Consider the following 22468-nt stretch of genomic DNA (forward strand, 5'->3'; position numbering starts at 1 on the left):
GTTTTATTGTACTTTAACTGATCATTTGGGCTTAGGAAGGGTCTATGCACGTTTCATTCCGTACAAGTTAACTGAGGACCACAAATTGCTTAGAATTCAACATTCGAAAAATCTCATTAAAGAGGTGAGAAAATACGACAACTTTCTTTACAACATTGTAACTGGTGATAAAACTGGTGTTTCCATCATGAACCTGAAACTACGCGTCAAAGTGCCGAATGGAAGGCCCCAGACGAGCCACCACCCAGAAAATTGTGTTTAGAGAAGTCAAAAATGATATCGATGCTCATTTGTTTTTACGGTTCCAAGGAAATTATTCACAAGGAGCTCGTCAATACAAATTTTCTGTCATGTAATTTTGAAGCGTTTGTGCATCGCATTCGTCGGATTCGCCCTGAATACCAGCGAAGGAGGAACCCTGGCGCTTATTGTACGATAATGCACCATCTCATCGATCCACTCTAGTGACGGATTTTTTTAATAGAAATCGCATTTTAATCTATCAATCACTTACCATATTCAGCCGGTATGGCTCCCTGTGACTACTACCTATGAAAGAAAAAACGTTTTGCGTCCGTAGAGGCCATCAAAAAGGCTTGTAGCGACAGCCTGAAGGGCATTCTGGTCAATGCCCTGAAACACTCTTTCGAAAAGCTTTTAGATCGCGCCAAAACGGTGTATCGAGGCCAGAGGGAACTATTTTGAATAAACAAACTCGACGTTATCAGAACAAAGCTCCTGTCGTTTCTATTCTAGCTCAGTCATGTTTGTATTGGACTTCACCTTGTATGTATATGTACTTATACGTATATATGTATGTTATACGCTTTCTCCATATTTCCTTTCAATTGGCAAAGAGGCTTTGCATTGAATGCTTTATCAGTAACGGGGGATTGGCGAGTTACTTTTTTATTTGCCTTATGTTTTTATTGTTGTTTCCTTTATTACATTTTTGATAAATTATTTGGTTTGTTTTACAAATGCCGGTCGTGATGCTATGAGAATATTCTTTTTAAATTTACTTTTTTCTTATGATAAATGGACTCATGTTTCCGAAATCGTAAAGCGCAAGTACTATTTCGTTTGGAAAATATGTTTATGGGTTTTACTGAATATAAAATTAATGGTATAATAAAACTATACATAATATGCACGGTGGCCCACTTAGCGTTCAGAGATTTAGTCATCGCTTTTCTGATATTGACAGCTAAAATAATAACCATGATGTGTCAGAAATTTAGTTTATATTCAGAGATTTACGAAATGGCTCGGCTTTTGCTTGAAAAATATTGCATTCAAATTGAATATCGAAAGGATTAATAATAATAGAAGGTGTGATTTTGCCCTAGTAGATTATTTTTGATGGATATCCAAATAGGATTTAAGAGTTGAGATATGAAATACAGGTTGCCAATTGAGAGATAAGTGCTGAGACTTGGGAGAGTCCACTGAAATTTGGATTCAAGGAAAAGCTGCTTTGGGGTTAAATATGGAAGTATGTAATTTCAATCAAATTGTGTTCCATGCTTAGTGCCAATATTAACCCTTTCCGCAACAGAAAACTCATTGAAAAATATGTACTATATATGCAAGTAATACTAACGAGTCTTTTTTTTCCGCTGAAGTGTTCACCATGGGTCGTGTCCGAACTAAAACAGGTAAAAATTCCGCAAAGGTCATAATTGAGAAGTACTACACGCGATTAACGTTGGATTTCCATACGAACAAGCGTATTTGTGAAGAAGTAGCCATCATCCCCACCAAGCCTCTAAGGAATAAAATTGCTGGGTATGTCACTCACCTGATGGGTCGTTTGCGCCACTCTCAAGTCCGAGGCATATCTATCAAATTGCAGGAAGAAGAGCGCGAGCGACGCGATAATTACGTACCTGCTGTCTCAGCTTTAGAACAGGATATTATCGAAGTTGACTCTGATACAAAAGAAATGCTGAAGCTTCTGGACTTCCATAATATTCGTGGCTTGCAGTTAACTCAGCCTTCAACTGGCGGTACATGTAACAGAAGAAATTAAACCGTGTATTTGATACCAAATATACACATTCTTCTTTGTTTTTTGTTTTTTTTTACTAACGAGTCTTTTATTTATAACCTAATCGTAGTATATTAAATACAAATTCTAGACGAATCACCCTGTAATGTACAATAGTATTATGTTGAATGCAGAGGTTATAAATTCTTATAAAAATAAAAAAAAATTGGGAAGGAAGATTTAAGGCTCCACGTCAGTGTTTATGAAAATTTTTGTCACATCAATTTTTACGAGTTAATTCCAAAAGCTATTATAACTTTTATATTTATGAATTAACAAATAAATATATTAACTTAATGGATATATAGATTCTAGAGCTTGTTTCTAAAATACATATCTTTATTGAAATAATGTAATAGGATGTGCTTGATCATTCATTATAGGGGATATTAGTTTGTGCTGGATGAGCCGGCGGTCAGTTAAAATGTCAAAAAAAGGGAAGAATACCTCCAACCAAACTAAATTAAATATTCCTATTTTTTTTATTTATTTTGTTTTTATCTATTTAAAAGAATAACAGTTATTAAGAACTATTCCACTTACGAAATAAGCACTGGCCGCCAGGGCCTTCGGCTTATGGTATCTTAAACTAGACTAATAATGTTGATAAGTAACTATACAAGAGGATGGGAGAGGGTATTGTTGATTAAGTATAAGAAGATTAGTGAGTGGTGTGAGTTTGAGTGGAGTATAATTTTGTATATAGTTTTCGCAAGGAGTTAAACTTATAATTTAGTTCATTTAATAAATTTACAAAATAAGTTAATGCTATTATCATCTGTGTTGTTGAGAAGATTCGAAAGTTCAAGATTAGAATGAATTGCATTTTTAGTGTATTCCAATCCTGGGCAGGTATCGAGAAGGTGTGTTATCGTGTAGTCGTTTGAGTTGCGAAAAGGGCAGTCTGGTTTGACTGAGCCGTGAGATGTGAACATGGGTAACTATAGTGTGACCGATTCGAAAGCGTGTAACTATCTTGAGGTTCTGAGAAGACCTGGGTGTAGGATATATGGCTTTGATGCCAGTAAGATTGTACTTAGTGGTGTTGATAATTAATCCATTGACTATTGTACATTTCCTGAAGAGATTTTAGTGTAATTTTCCGAATATCTTTGATCGTAAAATGTGCACTGAAGTGAAGCGGTTCTTGAGCGGCTTCTTTGGCTCAGCGCACTCGTTGCCTTGTATTCCGGCATGACCCGGAACTCACATGATCCTTATGGCATTTTTATTTAATAAGATATTATTTCGGGTTTCGGTGATTAATGGAGGGAAGAACACCTGCAACCAAACTAAATTAGTTATTTTTAATTTTTAATTTTAACAGAGGCAAACTGTAACTTTCCCCTAGAGCGTTAATGCAGTTTTAATATGCTCAGCTTTTTAGAAGCGGAAAAATTATACCATATGCAAAAAAAAAAAAATCGAACTTAAATTAGTTGAATTTCCAAAGCGTATAAACCTTTAAAATCAGACCGGAAGTATGTTGATTGCACATGCCTTTATTAAAATATTACGTATAATAAATACAAAAATATTTATTGCCTTTTTATGTACACAAGAGCTCCCAACCACATCAAGTTTTTTCGCGCAATTATCTTTCACTCAAAAATGACCGAATAAAATTAAAAAAAAAATTACTTTTTTAGCTCGTTGTATACAGACAGTAATTTCATATTGTTCCATATGTAAAAATATACACCCTAGGTAGGCTGTATAAACAGTACAGATGTGTATGTAATGTGAATACATTCGTGCTTATGTACTATACATATGCCCATATTTAGTTATAATACAAATACTATAGTTTGCGCTAAAGCACCACTAAATGACTCTTATTACTCAGGTTTTTCCCCGCCAACGTAGCCCAAGCGACACTCATGGCTGCACATGTGAAATTTTGTCGATTGTGATACGAACTCAATGCTTCCCGCTTAACCGTTGCCCATTCTCCATTTTCGATACAATTATTTTCAAGTTACTGATTTACACTGCAATATTTGTATTTGTATGGCTGTTTTACGGCGGCCGGTGAAACACCAAAATAAAGAAAAGGTTTTTTTCTAATTTCTGCCATGAAAAAGCTCCTCACATAAAATAAAAAATTAATTCGAAAAATAGACTTCCACGCCAGTCTGGCATTCATTCTTTAAAGTGCTCGGTTACATCTGGTAGCTGCGCATACACAATACTCTACTGAGCCGAATGTACAGTTTGTCAAGGAAGTGTTTAACCTATACTAATCAAGCGAAATTCAGGCATATTGCTTAAGAATTTATGTATGTATGTATTTGCTCAATCTTCGGTGTTGTTTGACTAATAAAAAAATTGGTTTGTGGAATAAGTTTATAGCAACGATTTATTTGCTGTTTGGCAAAAAGCAAATATTTATTCGATAGAACTCTTTCTGCTCTACAAAACTTTAATATGCTAATTGTATGTTTGAGATATTTAATTTTTTATTAGTTTTGAGCCTTATAAATGGAATACCCAAGAGGTAAAATTCAACATTTTCGATACCTCCTATTCTTTGCTTTTCATCGAGGTGAAAAAGCTGCCGAAGCACCCCAGGACATTTGCGACGCGAATGGAGAAGGTGCATAGGCAAGTCTACAGCACGGAAATGGTTTGCAAAGTTCAAAGATGGCGCCTTGATGACTTGTAGAAAGTGAAACAAAAACTAAAAGAATCTAAAGAGAACTCGATCAAGCGACCTATTGAATGCTATAAAAGAATAAATATGTAAAAATAGTTAATATATAGATATAGTTAATATATATGATACCATACCGTAGATAGATATGTGACCCTTTAACTTCAATTTGGAGCATAAGGCATCAACCACTCCTCTTCGCCAACGGATACGGTTTTGTGCTAGGAATCTTAGTTCGTTCTGCGTTAAACCAAGATACTTCATTCGTCTTCTGTTGAGCGCCGCCAGGTGGTCCATTGTCATTTCCTTTCCACTTTTCCCAACAACCCGGCTTGAGTTATTGGTTGGGGCCAGAAAATTCGCAAAATCCGACGAAGGCAGCGATTTATGAACGTTTGCGCCCGCTTCGTGATCTTCGCAGTTGATCTTAGTTTTATCCCTTTTGACACTGCCAAATTATTAAACAGCATACTTAATATCAACATACAGATGCCTGAAATAAATGAGGAGAATAAACAGACAAAAAAAATGTTATTTACATAATTCATTAGCCACTAGTAGAAAATATAGTTACTCCGTTTAAAAATAAAAAATTAAGAGCAAAAAAAATCTACACTTCAAGCACAGCCGTCACAACAATCGTTTTCCTTTTGCAGTTAATAACCTGAAGTTAAATCTTTTGGAAAATGAAATGCGAATCAGTACTTTGTATGACTAACCCGAACATCTTATATCTGCTTCTTATAAAATGAATCAATTTTTGAACATCATAGGCGTAGAGCATCTTGTGTAGAAACCAAAGGCTTCTTTCGACAAACTAGTGAAGACTAATTGTGATTTTGCAAAACTTGGCGACCTATTTCATGAGAATCTTCCACCACACAATCATTTAAAGCTCACTGGGAAAATTTCTTACCGGATCTCCAGGTGTGCGGATTCTTTTCTCAACAAAATGCGTTTGACGTGGACAAATATTTTCCGTGGTCTTGCACTTGCAGATTTTGGCTCCAGCCTATTTTAATTTTTTGCACAATTAATTATGTATAAACAGTTTGTCTTAAAAAGTTAACGCTCAACTTTTCCTAAAGTATAATTGCATATAAGAATAATAAATCGACTGCGTCACGACAGACAAAGTCCGTTTACCGGGATTTTCTTTTCGTTCTTTACATTTTACGTACGATTTGATATTTTAATCAGCAAATCACTCTTACGATTTGATATTTTAATCAGCAAATCACACTCAGCAATGAAGTCCGTTTACCGGGATTTTTTTTCGTTCTTTACATTTTACGTATGATTTGGTATTTTAATCAACAAATCACTCTTACGGTCACTTTTTAACTGATTGATGACTAAACCATGAGATAGCAGTGAGATAACGGTATATAAAATCATCTTAGCTAATGATGTGGAAAATAGAATTTCTTATCAGCAGAGAAAAATTTGTTTTGTTTTTGCTTGCTTTGGTGAATGCAAAAAGTTTACGATTACGAAGTACTGGTAACTATGAGTGTTGATGAAATAAATTTGAAATTCAGTAAGAAGCGATAGTTTTAGTTAGAGGTGCAAATATCTTGAATATTTTAGAGAAAATATGCAAGGGCTACAAAATGCGCTTCCACAGCTTCTTTGACCTCATCATTTGATGAACAACCTCTTTCCCAACATGTATTTGTTTTGGTCTGCAAAGAGTTGGAAGTCGCGATGGGCCAAATCTGGGGAATACGGTGGATTATTCAACAATTCGAACCTTAATTAAGGGATTTTAGCCCCTATCAAAACGCTTTTGTGACAATTTTTTTCTTTTTCAAACTGGGTATTTTTTCACAAATTTGTTCCTTCATCTAGTCTAAAAGGTTACAATAATATTCGGAATTTATTGTTTTACTATTTTGCAAGTTATCCAAAAACGAATTCCTTTCGTATCCCAAACAACTGATGCTAACACCTTCTTAGCGGATTTCTGGACAAGAACTCGTTTCGGAGCCGAAGAACCAGGCTCATACCACTCTCTAGCCTCTTGTTTTGAACAAGGATCATAACTACAGACCATGGCCTAGGGCTTTTACTAAATCTCTTTCAGTCTCTCGATGATTCTCCGTATATCCGATATTCCGTATTTTTTCAACAATTTCTGGAGTTGTTGCTGTTTTTGAACGTCCGTGACGTGGATCGTCTTCAAGGCAGCTCATCTTTCCATTGAACTAATTGATAACGCAAAGTCCCTATACACTTTCAACATTCGTTCATAAAGTCCCTGTGCTCTAATCATAGTTGGCCATCAGCCATCAAAGCCACGGTTAGCAAACGGGTTACTCTAACCCGCAAGCGAGCTTGGCAGACTGAGAGAGGCTGCAGATGGACAAAACTGATGTTACCTGTCATGCCCAACCGACTGTCACAGTTCCTCCTGTCACTAAGCAAAGGTGGAGTTGCCTCGTGTGGAGTTGCCTGAACTCCCATCGGGCGCGTCCCAGGTGGTGGATAGGGAGCCCTGGCATCACAAGAGTGGCGTTCCCTGATGGGGTGGGTTCAACACTCGTGTGATGACTCATAGTTGGCATAGAACCAGGGTGCCATCCGCGAACCAAACTGGCTAGGGAGGAGTCCCGAAAAAAACCAAAAGGTAATGGAAAACAATGGTTCTATTACTCCAGGTGGAATCCACACAAGTGGCACTCCACCCGCTTCGGCGGCAGGGGCATGGATTCTGGAGGCCCCAACCATTACCCAAGTCTCTCAGCTCTACGAGCGAGAGCGCATCCTGGAGGAGACGGGGGTTGCTATCGCAATCTCCTCTCCTTCAGAGTCTGAAAAACGTTTCCCTGCTTCTGAGGGCCTGAGTTGTGAGGTCTCTTCGGTGGCTGCACGACCTCCCAAAGAAGCAGGGAAGTCGAAGAGCGCGGCAAGGAGGGAGAGAAGAAAGCGGCGGGCAAGGCTCATGCGGGAGAAATCCTCATGTGGCTCTGCCGGCCCTTCTGCGTTTGTGTCTTCCAAACGACCTCGGTCAGCGGAAGTGACACCCACGGAAGCTACCGAATCTACGGTGGGCACAGGCACTCCCAAGTTGTCTCGCTCTCGAGGCAAGCGGAGAAAGACGGTGGCTGAAAGCAGCACACCTCCCTGCCCTGCGGTTGCCGCCAATGGCCGAGTCACGACCCCCCAAGGTACGAGCGCGGTCTTGGCGCCAGCCAATGTGGCGGGAAAAGGTTCTGCTGAGCCACGTCTCTATCGGCGCCTTGACAAAATGTCCAGCACAGCTGTCCGCCCGGCGAAATCTTCGTCAGTGGAGGATCGGGAGCTGGACCTTCGCCCAAGCACATCCAAGGGTGCGGCCAAGCCATCCTATAGCGAGAAGGCTGCTGGCCCACGACCTGTGGCTGTGATTGGAAAACTGGGGCCTGACCATCAGCTGACGGATGCAAATACTGCAAAAGCCAACTGATGCGTCGGGTTATTGCCTCCGGTCCGGAAGCCAACGCGAAGGGCTATGAGACAAAGGACGGCACCATAAAGATGACGTGCGCGTCTCTGGCCAACTTCGAGTGGATCAGGACCGTGGTCAATAACGTGCCCCCCATGGGGACCACTCGCTTCGCAGTATACAGCGAGGAGAGTGTAGCCCTCAGGAAGGCCATCTGCTGGATTCCGGATCCAGACCTGTCTACGGCGGATGTCCTATCCTGTCTACGTGCCCAGAATTCGGGCATCAACACGAGGCTTTGGCGAGTCGTCTCGTACACCAAGAGTAAAAACCGGGACGGGAAGGAAGGGGCTACTCTTGTGGTGCGAGTGGACGAGGCCAGTGTTGATGTCATGGGCTCACGGTACGGGAACCGTCTGAGTCTCTTCTTTGGGACGGCCAGCTTCCATGTCTTTCCCAAATGAGTGACTCGGACGATTCCTGTAGCTATCGTCCCTTGACGGTGACGCAAATTAACTTGCAGCATTCCAAAGCCGCTACTGCACTACTAAGTAGAAGGCTTTCCCAGCTGCACACATTACCCCACATAACAGCAGTGCAAGAGCCCTGGGTCTTTAGGGGCCGTCTCTGTGGCTTATGGTTATAGAGGTAGACGCGGATGGTCGAAGTTTGTGATTGCATCTGCTTACTTTCCTTACGATGCTCTGGAAGGGCCACCACCCGGGAAGGCCGCTAGTCTCGTGAGGTTCTGTGAGCGGCGCAGTCTGGGCCTCATCCTATGTTGCGATGCTAATGCCCAGCATACAATCTGGGGCAGCAGCAAGTGCAATGGACGGGGCTCTCGACTATTCGAATTTATCGCGTCCTCCTGCCTAGGCATACAAAACAAGGGCTCACAGCCAACGTTTGTAACGGCTAGAAGACAGGAGGTGATTGATCTAACCCTATCAAACTCAAAACTTGGGTGGTCAATCAAGAACTGGAAAGTCCTTGCCGAAGATTCGTGCTCGGACCACAGGTACATTGAGTTTCAGTGTGGCGAGGAGGCACAAATGCCATTGCCCTCTAGAAACCCAAGAAAAACAGACTGGCAGAAGTTTAGGGAGGCATTGCGGGACCTTGACGTTGCGCCACCAAGACTTCGAAAAGAACAGGCCATTGAGGCGGCTGTTGAGAAACTCAACGCTGCCCTAACCGACTGTTTTGAGTCAGCCCGTCCAATTCGACCTCTCCCTAGCCGGACTCCCGTTCCGTGGTGGAACCGAGAGCTCCAGATGTTGAGGCGTGAGTCGAGAAAACTTCTCAACCGGGCCCTCAAGACTAACCTTGCAGAGGACTGGGAGCGATACCGTGATGTTCAGAAGAACTACAAGAGGCTTATTCGGGAATCGAAAAAAAGCCTCATTTAGGGAATTCTGCAGCGGTATTGAATCTCTGAGTGACACGGCGAAATTGGTTAGGATCCTGAAAAGGGACCCAACGGCAAAGCTGGGGTCACTTAGGAAATCTGATGGCTCCTTCACGGAGCGGAAAAGTGAGACACTCAGCTTGCTGATGGAGTCTCACTTTCCTGGTAATCAGATAAGCATCAGCCGGCAACAGCCCTTATTGATAGAGGCAGTTGTCAGAGCTGCTACACCTTCTCGGCATGACTGATTCGTTGCCAGATCTGTGGCGAATGAGGCCGCCATTCGATTTGCCATCAAATCTTTTGGCGACTACAAGTCGCCCGGACCAGATGGCATATTTCCTGCCATGCTGAAGGAGGGTGCAGAGTTCGTGACAGCAGCCCTGAAGAAAATCTTCTCGGCATGCCTGGCACTGGCTTACATACCACGCTCTTGGAGGATGGTGAGGGTCGCTTTCATCCCAAAGGTTGGAAAAGACGACTACACCAGCCCCAAAAGCTTTAGACCACTCAGCTTTAGACCTCTTTCATGCTGAAAAGTGTCGAACGACTGGTGGAACTGCGCATACGTCAGAAGTCGCTGAAGGCTCACCCTCTGTCTCTATTTCAGCATGCCTATCAGAGTGGAAAATCCTGCGAGTCGGCACTGCAAAACCTTGTTGCTAGGGTAGAGCTGGCCATCGACAGGAGGGACTACGCTATGGGTATCTTTTTAGACATAGAGGGGGCGTTTGATAATGCCACTTTTGATAGTATGTGTAACTCTGCTAGTAGGCACGGCGTAGACCGGGTGCTAGTAAATTGGATTCGTTCGATGCTGGCCCAAAGAATCGTTTCGGTGCGAGCAGAGGAAGATCTGCAGGTGTCATCTGGGGTTAACAGAGGCTGCCCCCAAGGCGGTGTGCTGTCTCCATTACTCTGGTGCATGGTAATCGATCCTCTACTCACCACCTTAAACGAGTCGGGAGTCTACGCACAAGCATATGCGGACGATGTTGCTTGTTTGGTAACAGGCCCCTCGCTTATGAACATTTGCAGGGAAGTGCAGAAAACTCTGGATATGATTTACACTTGGTGCTGTGCGAATGGGCTATCGGCAAATCCCGCCAAGACTGGTATTGCCCTCTTCACCAGAAGGAGGAAGCTTTGACGGACTCGTTCTGCCAAGGCTAAAAGGAGTCACAATCCAGCTATCCAAGGAAATTAAATATCTAGGAGTAATCCTCGATAGTAAGCTCCTATGGAAATCACACGTTGAGACAAAGGCATCCAAAGCGCTGACAGCTTTCTGGCAGTGCAAAGGTGTCTTTGGGAAAACGTGGGGTATCTCTCCTAGCAAGGTCCTATGGATCTACACGGCTATGACAAGACCCATTATCACCTATGCATCAGTGGTCTGGATGAGTAGACTATCCCTAGTGGGAGTCAGGAGGACCTTATCGAGACTACAGCGCACTGTGGCCATCTGTTGCACCGGAGCTTTTCCGACTACTTCAGGTCCGGCACTAGATGCTCTGATTGGTTTACCATCACTTGATGCTTTCATCCGAGGAGAGGCCCTGAAGGCCATCTGCAGACTGAAACACAGTGGGAACTGGTACGGCCCTTGTCCGGCATTGGAACACAGAGAAGGCATGGACATCGATCCAACGATTCTTTCCATGCCCCTTGACTCGATGCCATCAAGAGTCGTACTTGAAAAGAGATACAGTGTAGTGCTACCAGAGGCTCAGTTGTGGGGAGACTCAGAAAATGAGCCCGGCAAACACTGTTTTCGCATTTTTACGGATGGCCCCAGGACCGAGCATGGCTCCGGCTCTGGGGTCTACGTGGAATCCAGCGGGACAAAACTGCACTTTGCTCTTGGAATACATGCATCTGTGTTTCAAGCGGAGGTGTATGCAGTTCAAGAAGCGATGAACTTTGTTGTGGAAAAACGATGGAGAGGCAGATCTATATGTGTCTGTAGCGACAGCCAAGCAGCGCTTATGGCCTTAGACAGCCCTCAAACCACATCAGGGGTAGTGAAGTCCTGTAAATCCTGGCTGAACTATGTCGGCAGACATAATAGCCTGATGCTAACATGGGTCCCGGGACACGTGGGTATCGCGGGTAACGAGACCTCTGAGTCCTTAGCTAAGATGGGCTCTGAAGCCAACTTCTTTGGCCCAGAGCCCGCTTTGCCACTCCCCTCTGCGGCCATCATGGCCACGGTTAGCAAATGGGTAACTACTACCCACAAGCGAGCTTGGCAGACTGAGAGAGGCTGCAGATGGACAAAACTGATGTTACCTGTCATGTCCGATCGACTGTCGCAAACCCTTCTGTCATTAAACAGAGGGGAGTGCAGACGGCTGGCTGGACTGATGACGGGCCACTTTCTGTGGGCAAAGCACATGGAAAGGTTGGGCATCTCAGACAGTGTACTCTGCCCAGCTTGTGAAGAGGAGGATGAGACGGCGGACCACTTCCTGTGTGTCTGCCCCGCCTTCGCCCGAATCAGGTTTGAGGTCTTTGGCACTGATATGTTAAGAAGCGACCATCTTGGCTCCTTGGCACCCACAAGATCTACTCAGATTTCTTCGGAGATCGGGTAGATTTAAAGAAAATTAAAAGGGAATCCAAGTGTAGTACAATGGACTCAATTAATGTCTGAGTGCTGCACTTGCTAGTTCTCCCGACAAAAAAAAAAAAAAAAAACAAAAACAAGCAAAGGTGACTGTAGGAGGCTTGTTTTACTGATGACGGGCCACCTTCTATGGGCAAATCACATGGAAAAGGTGGACATCTCAGACAGTGCACTTTGCCCAGCATGTGGAGAGGAGGATGAGACGACGGACCACTTTCTGTGCGTCTGCCCCGCCTTCGCTCGAATCAGGCTTGAGGTCTTCGGGACTGATGTGTTAAGAAGCGACCAGCTTGGCTCCTTGGCACCCCAAAGCTCCGATGCAACAGATGGCCACAGTGCGTCGTACTCCCGATAAGGTCCTCCTGACTCCCACAAGAGGGAGTCTACTCATCCAGTCCACTAATGCATAGGTGATAATAGGTCTTATCATAGCCGTGTAGATCCGTTTTCCCAAAAACCCCACTTGCACTGCCACAAGGCTGTCAGTGCTTTGGATGTCTTTGTTTCAATTAATTTCCTTGGATAGCTGGATTGTGACTCCTTTTAGCTTAGGCAGAACGAGTCCATAAAGCTTTCTCCTTTTGGTGAAGAGGACAATACCAGTCTTGGTGGGATTTGCCCTTTATTTACATACGTGCCCGCCTATCGAACTTAGAGATGAGCCGATATGGTGTTTAGTTATAAATCAAGTAATCATAACTGCTTTCGAATATGAACTCAAATGGCCCTGTCAAGATCTGCATACGTTTATATCATATCGTAATAGATGTGGATTTATTTAACCCATTAAATCCCAACCTTATATAAAACAATTTTTTTTAAATGCGTTTATAAAATGTTTATTGAAATAGTATAATTAAGCTCCTTAAAAAAAAAAACACGAAAAAAAATCAAAGAAATGCATTTTTTGGGCTGTACCCAATCGAGTACAATGGGATAATATGTATATACATTGCCTGTATATGAAAATATGGAGTATTAAATAAAAAGACACTTTCAAAGACTTCCTTGGTTATTTGTTCGGTTAACAGTATGGAAGTTTTTGAAACATTCTCTCTCTACACAAAGGGCTACATTGCATAACTCGCAAATCCATCGAATTCTTTGGTGACACTCCCTGCACCTCAGCTGATTCGATATCCTTTTGGGAAAATGGTTATATGAGGAACCAGCTATTGATGCCGTTGTCGATCGTTTTGAAGATATGTCCCGGATATTATAAATGCGTAAATGAAATCGCACAATTTCACGTTGGTATTGCAACAAGTCGCATTGACTCTTACTTGCCATTTTATAAAGCTTCCATGCGTTTACTACGCACGAGCTTTTCATTGTGGAGAAAAGAGGCCACCACCATTTCTTTCCTCTAAACTTTATATTGTAAGTATTCAAAGCTTGGTCGTGGAGGCCAACTCCTCCCATTCCTGAGTTGTATTCCGCTATCAACTTCGGCTGCTGGGCATTCACCTTGCGCCTCTCTTGTCTTGACCATCGTTTGACGGTATGTAAAGGTGCAATTCTATCAAAGTTTGTTCCCACTGTCACAACGCTATTGCCATTCCACGTCACAAAAAGTATTCCTGAGTCAGAAAACCTACAAAATTTGATACAAAACAACTATTCAAATAAATCATTATGATAAACTTACATAAAATCAAACGGGGAGACCGTTGCTTCTTTTGTAGTTCTTTGTTCGTTTTCAGAGGACATTTTTTGGTCCGCCGTTCACGAACAGTCCCAGTAGCCTTAAATCCTTGTTCTTTCAAAATTCTAAGAAGGTCATATGACGTAAAGAAGAATCGAAAAATACGATTCCAAGGTTGGATTATCATCACGCAATATATTATCCTCTTCAATGTCCTCCTCATCTGTGTCACAGTGGGTATTTGGCGGTATAATAGCGAAGTCGAAGTGACTACGGTCGCTTGATTCAATATAGTCGGTGGCCGCAGAAAGGTTCGAAACCTCTTTCCGTAAAATTTTTTTGCATCCATTACCAAATCTACATGAAATATGCACACAAAATATATATGAATGTTCCCACTGTACCCATGCGAGTACACTAGAATTTAAACCTACCGAAATGCACTTTTCCACAACTTTTTTGGTTTTTTTGGTTTAAAGTATACAAATTATATGTATTATGAATATTACAACACTGAACTTTTTCCGTGATAACTTAGATTTTGTCAAACACAGAGCTTATTGCAAACTAAACCATGAAAAGAAGAAAAATAGCAAAGGTGCACGCAAAGACAAGTGAATAACGGATAACGGGACTCAAAAAAAAAAGGAGAAACATGTGTATTCCTTTTCGACATTGCTCTGTATTATAAAGTGGCGAGTACATTTAAAAATTTGTAAGCGTTGGCTTTTGACGTCGTTTCGAAAAAGATGCTTTTTCTGTACTCAAGCGAGTACAATGGGATCGAATGGGTTAAGAAGCCATCAATGAAAAAGAAGGCAATGTTTTTAAGTTTTTGGGCATTTATATCAAACCGCAGTCTAAAAAGCTTTTTGCTCGGCTAGAGGCAATAATCTCGCAACACTTATAAAATACGTTGAAATGTATTTAGTTGCAAAATAAAATACTTATACCATTTATGTATTTTCAAATTATAAGGAAATGTACTATTTATTTTTACTTTTAGGTAAAATACGTAGGCTGCGAAGTGGCTCGTGGAATTTGGGGCATTAAATATACCCGACGCCCGGTGGACATCATGGTTTCGGCAGCCAAGCGCAAGACACCCAAACAACCCTTAACACAATGTAACCTCAAAGTATCAACTGAAGGCATTACTGTCGACATAATAGGCTCACAATCAAATATAAATAATTGGTCATATCCGATTGATACCATTTCATATGGCGTACAAGATATAGTCTTCAACCGCGTATTCGCAATGATTGTCGTGAAAGATGAAGAACATCCGAATCCTTTCGAAGTGCACGCTTTCGTGTGCGATAGTCGTGCAACGGCTAGAAAACTTACATATGCGCTGGCGGCCGCATTTCAAGAGTATTCGCGGGTTGTAGGTGCGACAGGTAAAACATCACAGACCGATAGCATTACGCCAACACGGCAAAGATTCGCAATCGATTTGCGCTCACCCGAGCAACAAGCAGGCGATGAGGAGGAAGAGACGGAGGCCTAAGCTAGCTATGAATGCTGAAGATAATTTAGTCAATTGATGGTGATTTTCATAGTTTCAGCTCTCTTTTCAATCAAATAGCTCTCACTCTACTTAACTTATCTGTTTTCAGTTTACCAAACGATATCGACAGCGGTGTAATGTGATTCAAGTGAAAAATTGATGCGTACTTAAGTTATATCAATGAGTCCATACAAAGTAGTTGATGTTTAAAGCTTTAAGAGAGTATTTTTTTTTTTTAACGGATTAAAGCAACCAAAAATAATTTTTTGCCTCAGTATGTTGTATGTTGTAGATATTGCAGCTTTATGTGTATTTAGTATTTCTGTAATTAGACACTAGTTTCGAAATTGTGTATTTGAAAAAGCCAAAAAAAATTTCTATCCACCAGAATTCTTATATTTATATTTCTTAATTTAAGCAAACTGTGAACTGTTAATTTTAATAAAAATGAAAATAATGTACTCTGTGTATATAGGTATAACATAATCCAACATATTTGCGGTTGAAAATAGTCCGGAAAAAAATTAGAGGGAATTGTCGTTATTTTGGATACAGAGAATGAAGAAAATACTAGAGGAAAATGGCATAGCTATGAAAGGAAGGTGGAATTGCAGAAAAGAAAAAAAAGGTGGAATGGAAAAATTAAAATTTCACCAAACGATTAGAGTGGGAGTAAAGGAAACACACGACAAAATTGCGAAAGATAGAATATAGGGAAGCCAGAGTATTTGCAAATAAGTCATTTCAGTTATGACAAAATTTCCCAAATCATCTATTTATTATGAATTTAGCTTACTATTTTAAAAAAGTGTGAAAAAGATATGCACTAAGTTGTTCAATAAGTTTTGCGGCTCGATAAGAAAAACACAATTTTATGGTTTGAAATTCACTTTACTTTTCAGTAGAGTCTCCTTGAATATCATTACTTTTGTTCCAACGAGATTCCACTTTGTGAATTCGATCCCTGAAATGGGAATCAGGAACGGCTGCAAAATACGCTTCACCAGTTGTTGTGACCTCATCATTTGATGAAAAACGCATGCATTTTTGTTAGTGATTATTGATCTAAAAGGTTACAATAATATTCAGAATTTATTGTTTTGCCAGTTGGCAAGTAATCCACAAATAAAATTCTTTTTGAAACCCAAAAGAACTGATGCTAACACCTTCTAGACCGATTTCTGAACATGAACTCCTTTCGGAGCCGAAGAACCAGGTTCTCACCACACTTTGACCTCTTGTTTCGATTTAGCAACATGGTGATAGTTTGGCGGTTACTGTATTGTACAAGTATGTATGTATATATATGTATATACAGTTATATGCACCCTGCAGTCAAACGAACTAGTTCTGAACTATGTGCCTTTTCTCCACTTTGCTTTGAAGCTGGAGTTGTTTGGTCTTCTATATATTTTGTAAGCTAGTAACTGGTTTTTTTTACAGGTGATAAACTACGGAATTTCAATAGTCAGCTAATATGCATTCGTATCATACGAACATACATCCTTATCGTTTAAAACATTCACATTTACAGTGATGGTATGACTTCTGCCATCAAATATCAGTGCATAAAGTAGAACACTTGCTGTGAGCTTGGCTGTTCACTACAGGGTATTTGGTTAGGTACGTATGTAATGTGGTATACTCGTATGCATTGATGTTATTTGAGAAAATATTAAGGATATTCGAATGCGTTGGTGCGTGACAACCGTTTGGTAGTTCGCTGAGGATACGAAAAAATAAAATAGCAAAAAATGTGTTTCTAATACGTAATACCACTCGGCAAGCAGTAGTAAGTCTCCGAGCGTATTTCTGCCAAGAAAAAGCTGTTCGTAATAAAAAATTTTCCTTTCGGAGGCGGCATAAAATTATAGATTCCTCCATTTAGGGAGCAATATCAAGATGCACGCCAGAAATAGGAGTAGGAGCTCGGCCAATTATATAAATAAATCTATTTATTTAGATTCGATTTAGTCTTGTTTGTCTATCCGCCCATGGACACACGCGATAACTTTGATGCTCAACCATTTGAAAGCTACATATTATGCCTTAGACACAGAATAGGTTTATATTGAAAATTACCAATATAGGGGTTAATCACGACCATTTTTCATGCAATGGAATTTTCAAAAATGCGAGATATGCGATATTTCAGTGAATAGTAAAGAAAATGTGTTTTATACAGGACAATATCAGATAAATTAATGAGCTGACTTGCAGATAGGAGGGGTACCGCCTACTTTCTAGAATATAGTATAACAACATGCATACATACATACAAGTGCACCTATGAAATTTCTTTACTAAAATCTACCACATTTGGTGTTCACATTGATTTCGAAAAGTATTGAAACTTCCAACTAATTCAAACTAAGTACACATAAAACATGTTATCTTACATAATTATATTACGTATATATCTGAATAAATATTTGTAACATAAATGCATATCTTAATACGAAAAAAAACAAAGCGGTTTATTTGAAACTAAAATGTTCGCACAAATATTTTTAAAAATGTGTGTAGATACGTTGACATAAAAAAGAGAGATGTACTGATAAAATGTGAATATTTGGAGTGTACATTAGGATTTATTACATATATGTATACATACAATATATGGGAGAAAACTCAATTAGTTGAAGGAATTATAATCCCTCTTTAAACAGGCATTTCACGTAAAACGTGATTTCAGTACTATGCCATTTATTTGTAAAATAGTGAGTTATACCAGTTTTATGAGATATAACCATCAACAAAATAATTTTTTGTTGCTTTCACATGCAAATTTTTCGTTAAGTGAGCCGATCAGAGATATAGGGAGTAGAGAAGTGGCGAATAGGAAAGGCAAAATGTCAGGTATGGCAACCTACAAATACTATTTGTTCAGGTTGTAACGGACTGTGAGAGCAAAACCCAATTGAGTAACAGATACGGATTGGAAATGGATTACTAAAAAAATGTAGTAAAATTCATACAATTTCGCATTCAAGTCGAGTGTGCGATACTATTTCTATCATTACAGTATTTGAATCCCCTTGAATATGAAAATATGTATATAGAATTAGGTATCGGTGTGGATTGGCAAAATATCGTTATAAGAAATATGTCAATAGATGAGTAGTGAACCAAACGAGCCAAACTGCCAGAGGCTTTTTATTAATATTAAAAAATGTATTGTACTTTATTTTATAAATAGAAAAACAGTATCAAAATTAATAACAGCTCCCATATTTTATGGAATAACAAATAAGTTTGCTTATTTTCAGTTCTTCATAAAACAACAACAACAAAGAAACAACAGAAATTCCAAGCTTTAAAAATATGTGTAAATATTTGCCTCCGCAGAAAGTTCAATATTTGTAGCACCGAGAAACAGCAAAATGTTTGAAAAGCCTCGGTGTGTTGAGTATTTATAAAGCCGTCAGAAAGTAATAAAGTAGGTATTTTTATTATATTTATGTAAACATTTCAATTTATTTACCGGTATGAATTTTTTTACTTAATACCACGACCTACATTTGTATGTATGTATGCACGTATAACAGCTTTAAAATTATACCAGTATTGGCATATTATTGTATATTTATATAAAGGTGATTTAAGTTTATTTTTATAAAAAATACTCTGCTGAAATTGTTAATTAAATAATACCTACGTGCAAGTATGAACAAAAAGGAAACGCATTAAATATAAAATAAAGTTATTTCGGCTGTCGCCACACATTAATTCGAAACCTCGCCTCAGCCAAAAGCTCAGTGCTGATCGAGCCAATGTTGTACAGTTAGTTGTTATAGTTGTAGGAGTATCAGCATATAACAACCCTAATCAATTTTTGGTGAATGCTGCTGGACTGAAACCTATTTAGGAAACATCATTAAGCTGATCGGTTGCTCTTGTTGCTTATAGGTAGGTACATATATCGGTACAGCCGTTGATAAATACTTAAGATTGATACTCAATTCTCTCCATTTGAAGTTTTTTTCAGTGAAATCACTTAAATGTTATGCATATTAGGTTATATTTTATATATTAAATTTAAAACATTTTCAATCTGCCTAAGAAAAACATAATTTTTTACTTCCTGTAAAAAGTTAGTATAATGCGAAATATCTTTGAGAAAAATACTTTGAAACTAAGCAAAATAATCACATCATAAAAAATGCTTTAATATTGCAAAGGTGCTGTGCATTGGCATTATTAAACCTCTACAACGTTCAACAGAAATGGATTCTCGTGCTGCCTTGGCCTTTTCAAATTACTGATCCATATTTGTTATATTCTGCGTATTGAGTGCATTAATTTTAAGTCGGCAGTCGGGCAGAGATGTCCAATCCAGAACAGTGATCAAATTGTCTCCAAAATACTTTTTTTTTGCCACACAATCATTGTCTTGTTGAACTTTACATTTTGAACTATCTCAACGAACTTGACCATGACATCCATATTACCTTCAATACGACGAATTGGTCCGACACCATTCTATGAAAGCAGCCACCTACCATTATTGATCCTCCCCCGTGGGTTATGATTGGTGAGACGAACTTGGGGTCGAATGCTACATGTTTTGACTGCCGCAAATACTTCTCATCATCTGGAGCCATTCCATTTATTTGCATTTCATCGTTGAATAAAATATATCGTGACAAATTTTGAGTCCGGGATATGTGCTCTCCAGCAAAATCAATTTGGTGTTGTCGATGTTGGCGATGCTATTACTAATGAGCCTTCCATGTCAGTCGACCGTGAAGACCAGCTGCTACCAATCGAAGCGCAACTGTTCTTTTCATTACTGGGCTTTTCAGATGCACGAATTCTAGATGGTTGTCAGCAGCACTCTTTGTTGGATACCGTTTTGATAATCTAACGATCACCCTTGCTGGCAGTGTTTCGCGTTTTCTTTTTTTCAAGGAACGTTTTCTACTTTTTTATACTCAGAAAAATATTTCAAAGCATCAAAAACCATCATGAAATGCTTAGTTGTGTTAAAATAGCAAAAATATATTAGCACTGTAAGATAATTCGGTGTTTTGCAACTCTTTGATTGTTTTTCGAAGAACTAGGATGCAATTTTATCTTTTCGATATTATTGAATTGTTTCACTAAAGAAAATTACTGTAGAAATACTCCGAATTTTTTTTTAACTTATCTACCAGTTACCATATAAAAAAGATAACAATTCACAAAATTTTAGAGGAATACCGAATCGTTCCCTATTATAAAGGGTGGTTAAGTTTCAAGGGCCGGTGTTAGTTTTGAATAAAATACAATTTTTTTAAGAAATTATCGTCATTTCTCTTTATTGTGATAATATTGGTATAGCTCAATTACATGTACAACAAATTATCGGCCAAATGGCCGCTGCGGCCTCGGCGGCACACCTCCATCTGATGGACCAAATTTTCGATGACGCTGAGGCATAACTGAGGTTCTATGCCGTTAATGTGCCGAATTATCTCATCCTTTAGCTCTTGAATTGTTGCTGGCTTATTGACGTGCACCTTTTCTTTCAAATAACCCCAAAGAAGTCTAACGGTGTCGTTGACGTTTAGGTGTGGTTCATATTCAACATCGGCCCTTGAAATTTAACCACCCATTATTTCTCACAAAAATATCAGTGCTCCTACTAAAACGAAAAAAATCAATGCGAACCCTTCAAGAGAAATAGATAAATGAACGCACCGATAAAAGAAGCGGATATATGGTTGCCAACGCATTGTTCTTAAGTATTTTTCAACGGTTGTAGATGTAGTTTGCCTACCGCAAACAATAACCATATTTTTAGGTATAGAATGTTTAACAAATATATGTATCTATTTATGTATGTATATACCATTATGATGAATACTTTTAGCTCATAAATAATTCAACCAAAGGAACTCTTTTGGTTTAAAAACTGTATTTTTAAAAGGGGTAGTCAGAGGCCCGAAAAAATGATGATTTTCAATAATTTTCTTTTCTAGTCAATTGCTTTATTTTACAAAAATAAAAACATAGCATTAATGCATCACATTTCGACTTCAAAAAAAAATAATAATAATAATAATTGTAAAAGTTATCGCTGTTTGTGTGGAGCCCGTTTCTCCAGAAGTCCCTTGCGGTGATCATCACAAGTCCTTGGAGATTCATCTAAAATCAATCGGACAAGAAAAATTAGTTTATTAATAGATAATCTTGAGCCTGATGAAAGCTTTTTTTCAAAATTAACAATATGGCTGCCTCAGGAAATATTTTTCAGATTTTGGAGAAAAAATCGACAATAAATTGTTTAAAGCAAAATTTAAATTTTTGAAAAAAAAAATCCTTCGATCAGGCACGAGTTTTTTGGGTTTTTAAGTTCGTCAAAAACAGTATACACTTTATTGGAATCTACCATGCGGTTTTTAAGTTACACTGATCACCAGTTCAAAAAACATAGTTTTGAGAAAAACGCATTTAAAGTTTTCCTATTGGTTTATGTAGAGTTATACGAATTATTTAATTACTTACACTGTGTCATCTTTTCCAGGGTCATATAATTGTTTTTCAACCGTAATTGGAAATATATATATTCAGGCGTACTTCTATATGCATCAAATTGGATATTCATAACAATAAAACCCGAAAAGTCGGTTGCTTGCAGCTGCTGTTAGCGCCGGTGCGCCCGAGCGTCCTTTTTTAATTGTTGAATAACTCGAAAAGTATTTGTCAGATTCACTTCTAATTTTCACAAAATATTTTCAAGGTATTCTACTTTAATAAAATGCAACAAAAAATCCAATTTTTTGAAAATTCTGACTACCCCTAACGCCTTAAAACTCACGCAGACCAAGCCTTCGTCTAATTAGGGCTATACATTTAAAACAATTATATTTCTCTTTACAAAAATGAGGGATACTGAAAACATTTTACTTGCAGAGATAATAGGACAAGTTGTAACCAGTACGTAGTCAAAAATATATTATATTTAGTATATAAGGTGGCGCAAGTTAAACGCCTGTCTGTTTATATACTGAAGCCGTCAAGTTCACGAGTGCAAATATAACGAATGACGCCTCTGACCTAACAATGGAAAAACTACCATTGGCACCCGAAGGCGGTATTATTATATATTTCTCAAAATATTCTCCATAATAATCATTATACTCTCCCATTCGTTCGAAC

The 22468-nt window shown here is 39.2% G+C and overlaps 2 protein-coding genes and 1 long non-coding RNA gene across 7 annotated transcripts in view; 2 read left to right on the plus strand and 1 right to left on the minus strand.

Annotated features, from left to right (window-relative positions):
* Positions 1 to 15811, plus strand: part of LOC128862248 (uncharacterized) — a 31739-nt gene extending 15928 nt beyond the window's left edge. For all 5 annotated transcript variants that reach the window (XM_054100770.1, XM_054100771.1, XM_054100772.1 and 2 more), the window contains exons 3-4: positions 14819 to 15364; positions 15435 to 15811. In XM_054100770.1, the coding sequence (XP_053956745.1) occupies positions 14819 to 15325 (507 nt within the window). In that variant the 3' untranslated portion in view covers positions 15326 to 15364; positions 15435 to 15811. The remainder of the gene's footprint in view (positions 1 to 14818; positions 15365 to 15434) is intronic.
* On the plus strand, positions 1604 to 2047 carry LOC128862250 (40S ribosomal protein S17-like). The gene has a single exon (XM_054100775.1). The coding sequence runs from the start codon at positions 1634 to 1636 to the stop codon at positions 2030 to 2032; it is 399 nt and encodes a 132-aa protein (XP_053956750.1). The 5' UTR covers positions 1604 to 1633; the 3' UTR covers positions 2033 to 2047.
* Positions 4643 to 5720, minus strand: LOC128862253 (uncharacterized). Its single transcript, XR_008454445.1, has 3 exons — positions 5620 to 5720; positions 4841 to 5196; positions 4643 to 4774 (listed from the first exon to the last, which is right to left on the minus strand). It is a non-coding gene; the product is annotated as an uncharacterized LOC128862253 (long non-coding RNA).
* Positions 15812 to 22468: the final 6657 nt, after the last annotated feature.

This window comes from Anastrepha ludens, chromosome 4 (assembly GCF_028408465.1).
Source record: "Anastrepha ludens isolate Willacy chromosome 4, idAnaLude1.1, whole genome shotgun sequence".
Taxonomy (NCBI): Eukaryota; Metazoa; Arthropoda; class Insecta; order Diptera; family Tephritidae; genus Anastrepha; species Anastrepha ludens.

Coding starts and splice junctions, on each gene's coding strand:
- LOC128862250 (XM_054100775.1), top strand. CDS start 1,634: ATGGGTCGTGTCCGAACTAAAACAGGTAAAAATTCCGCAAAGGTCATA.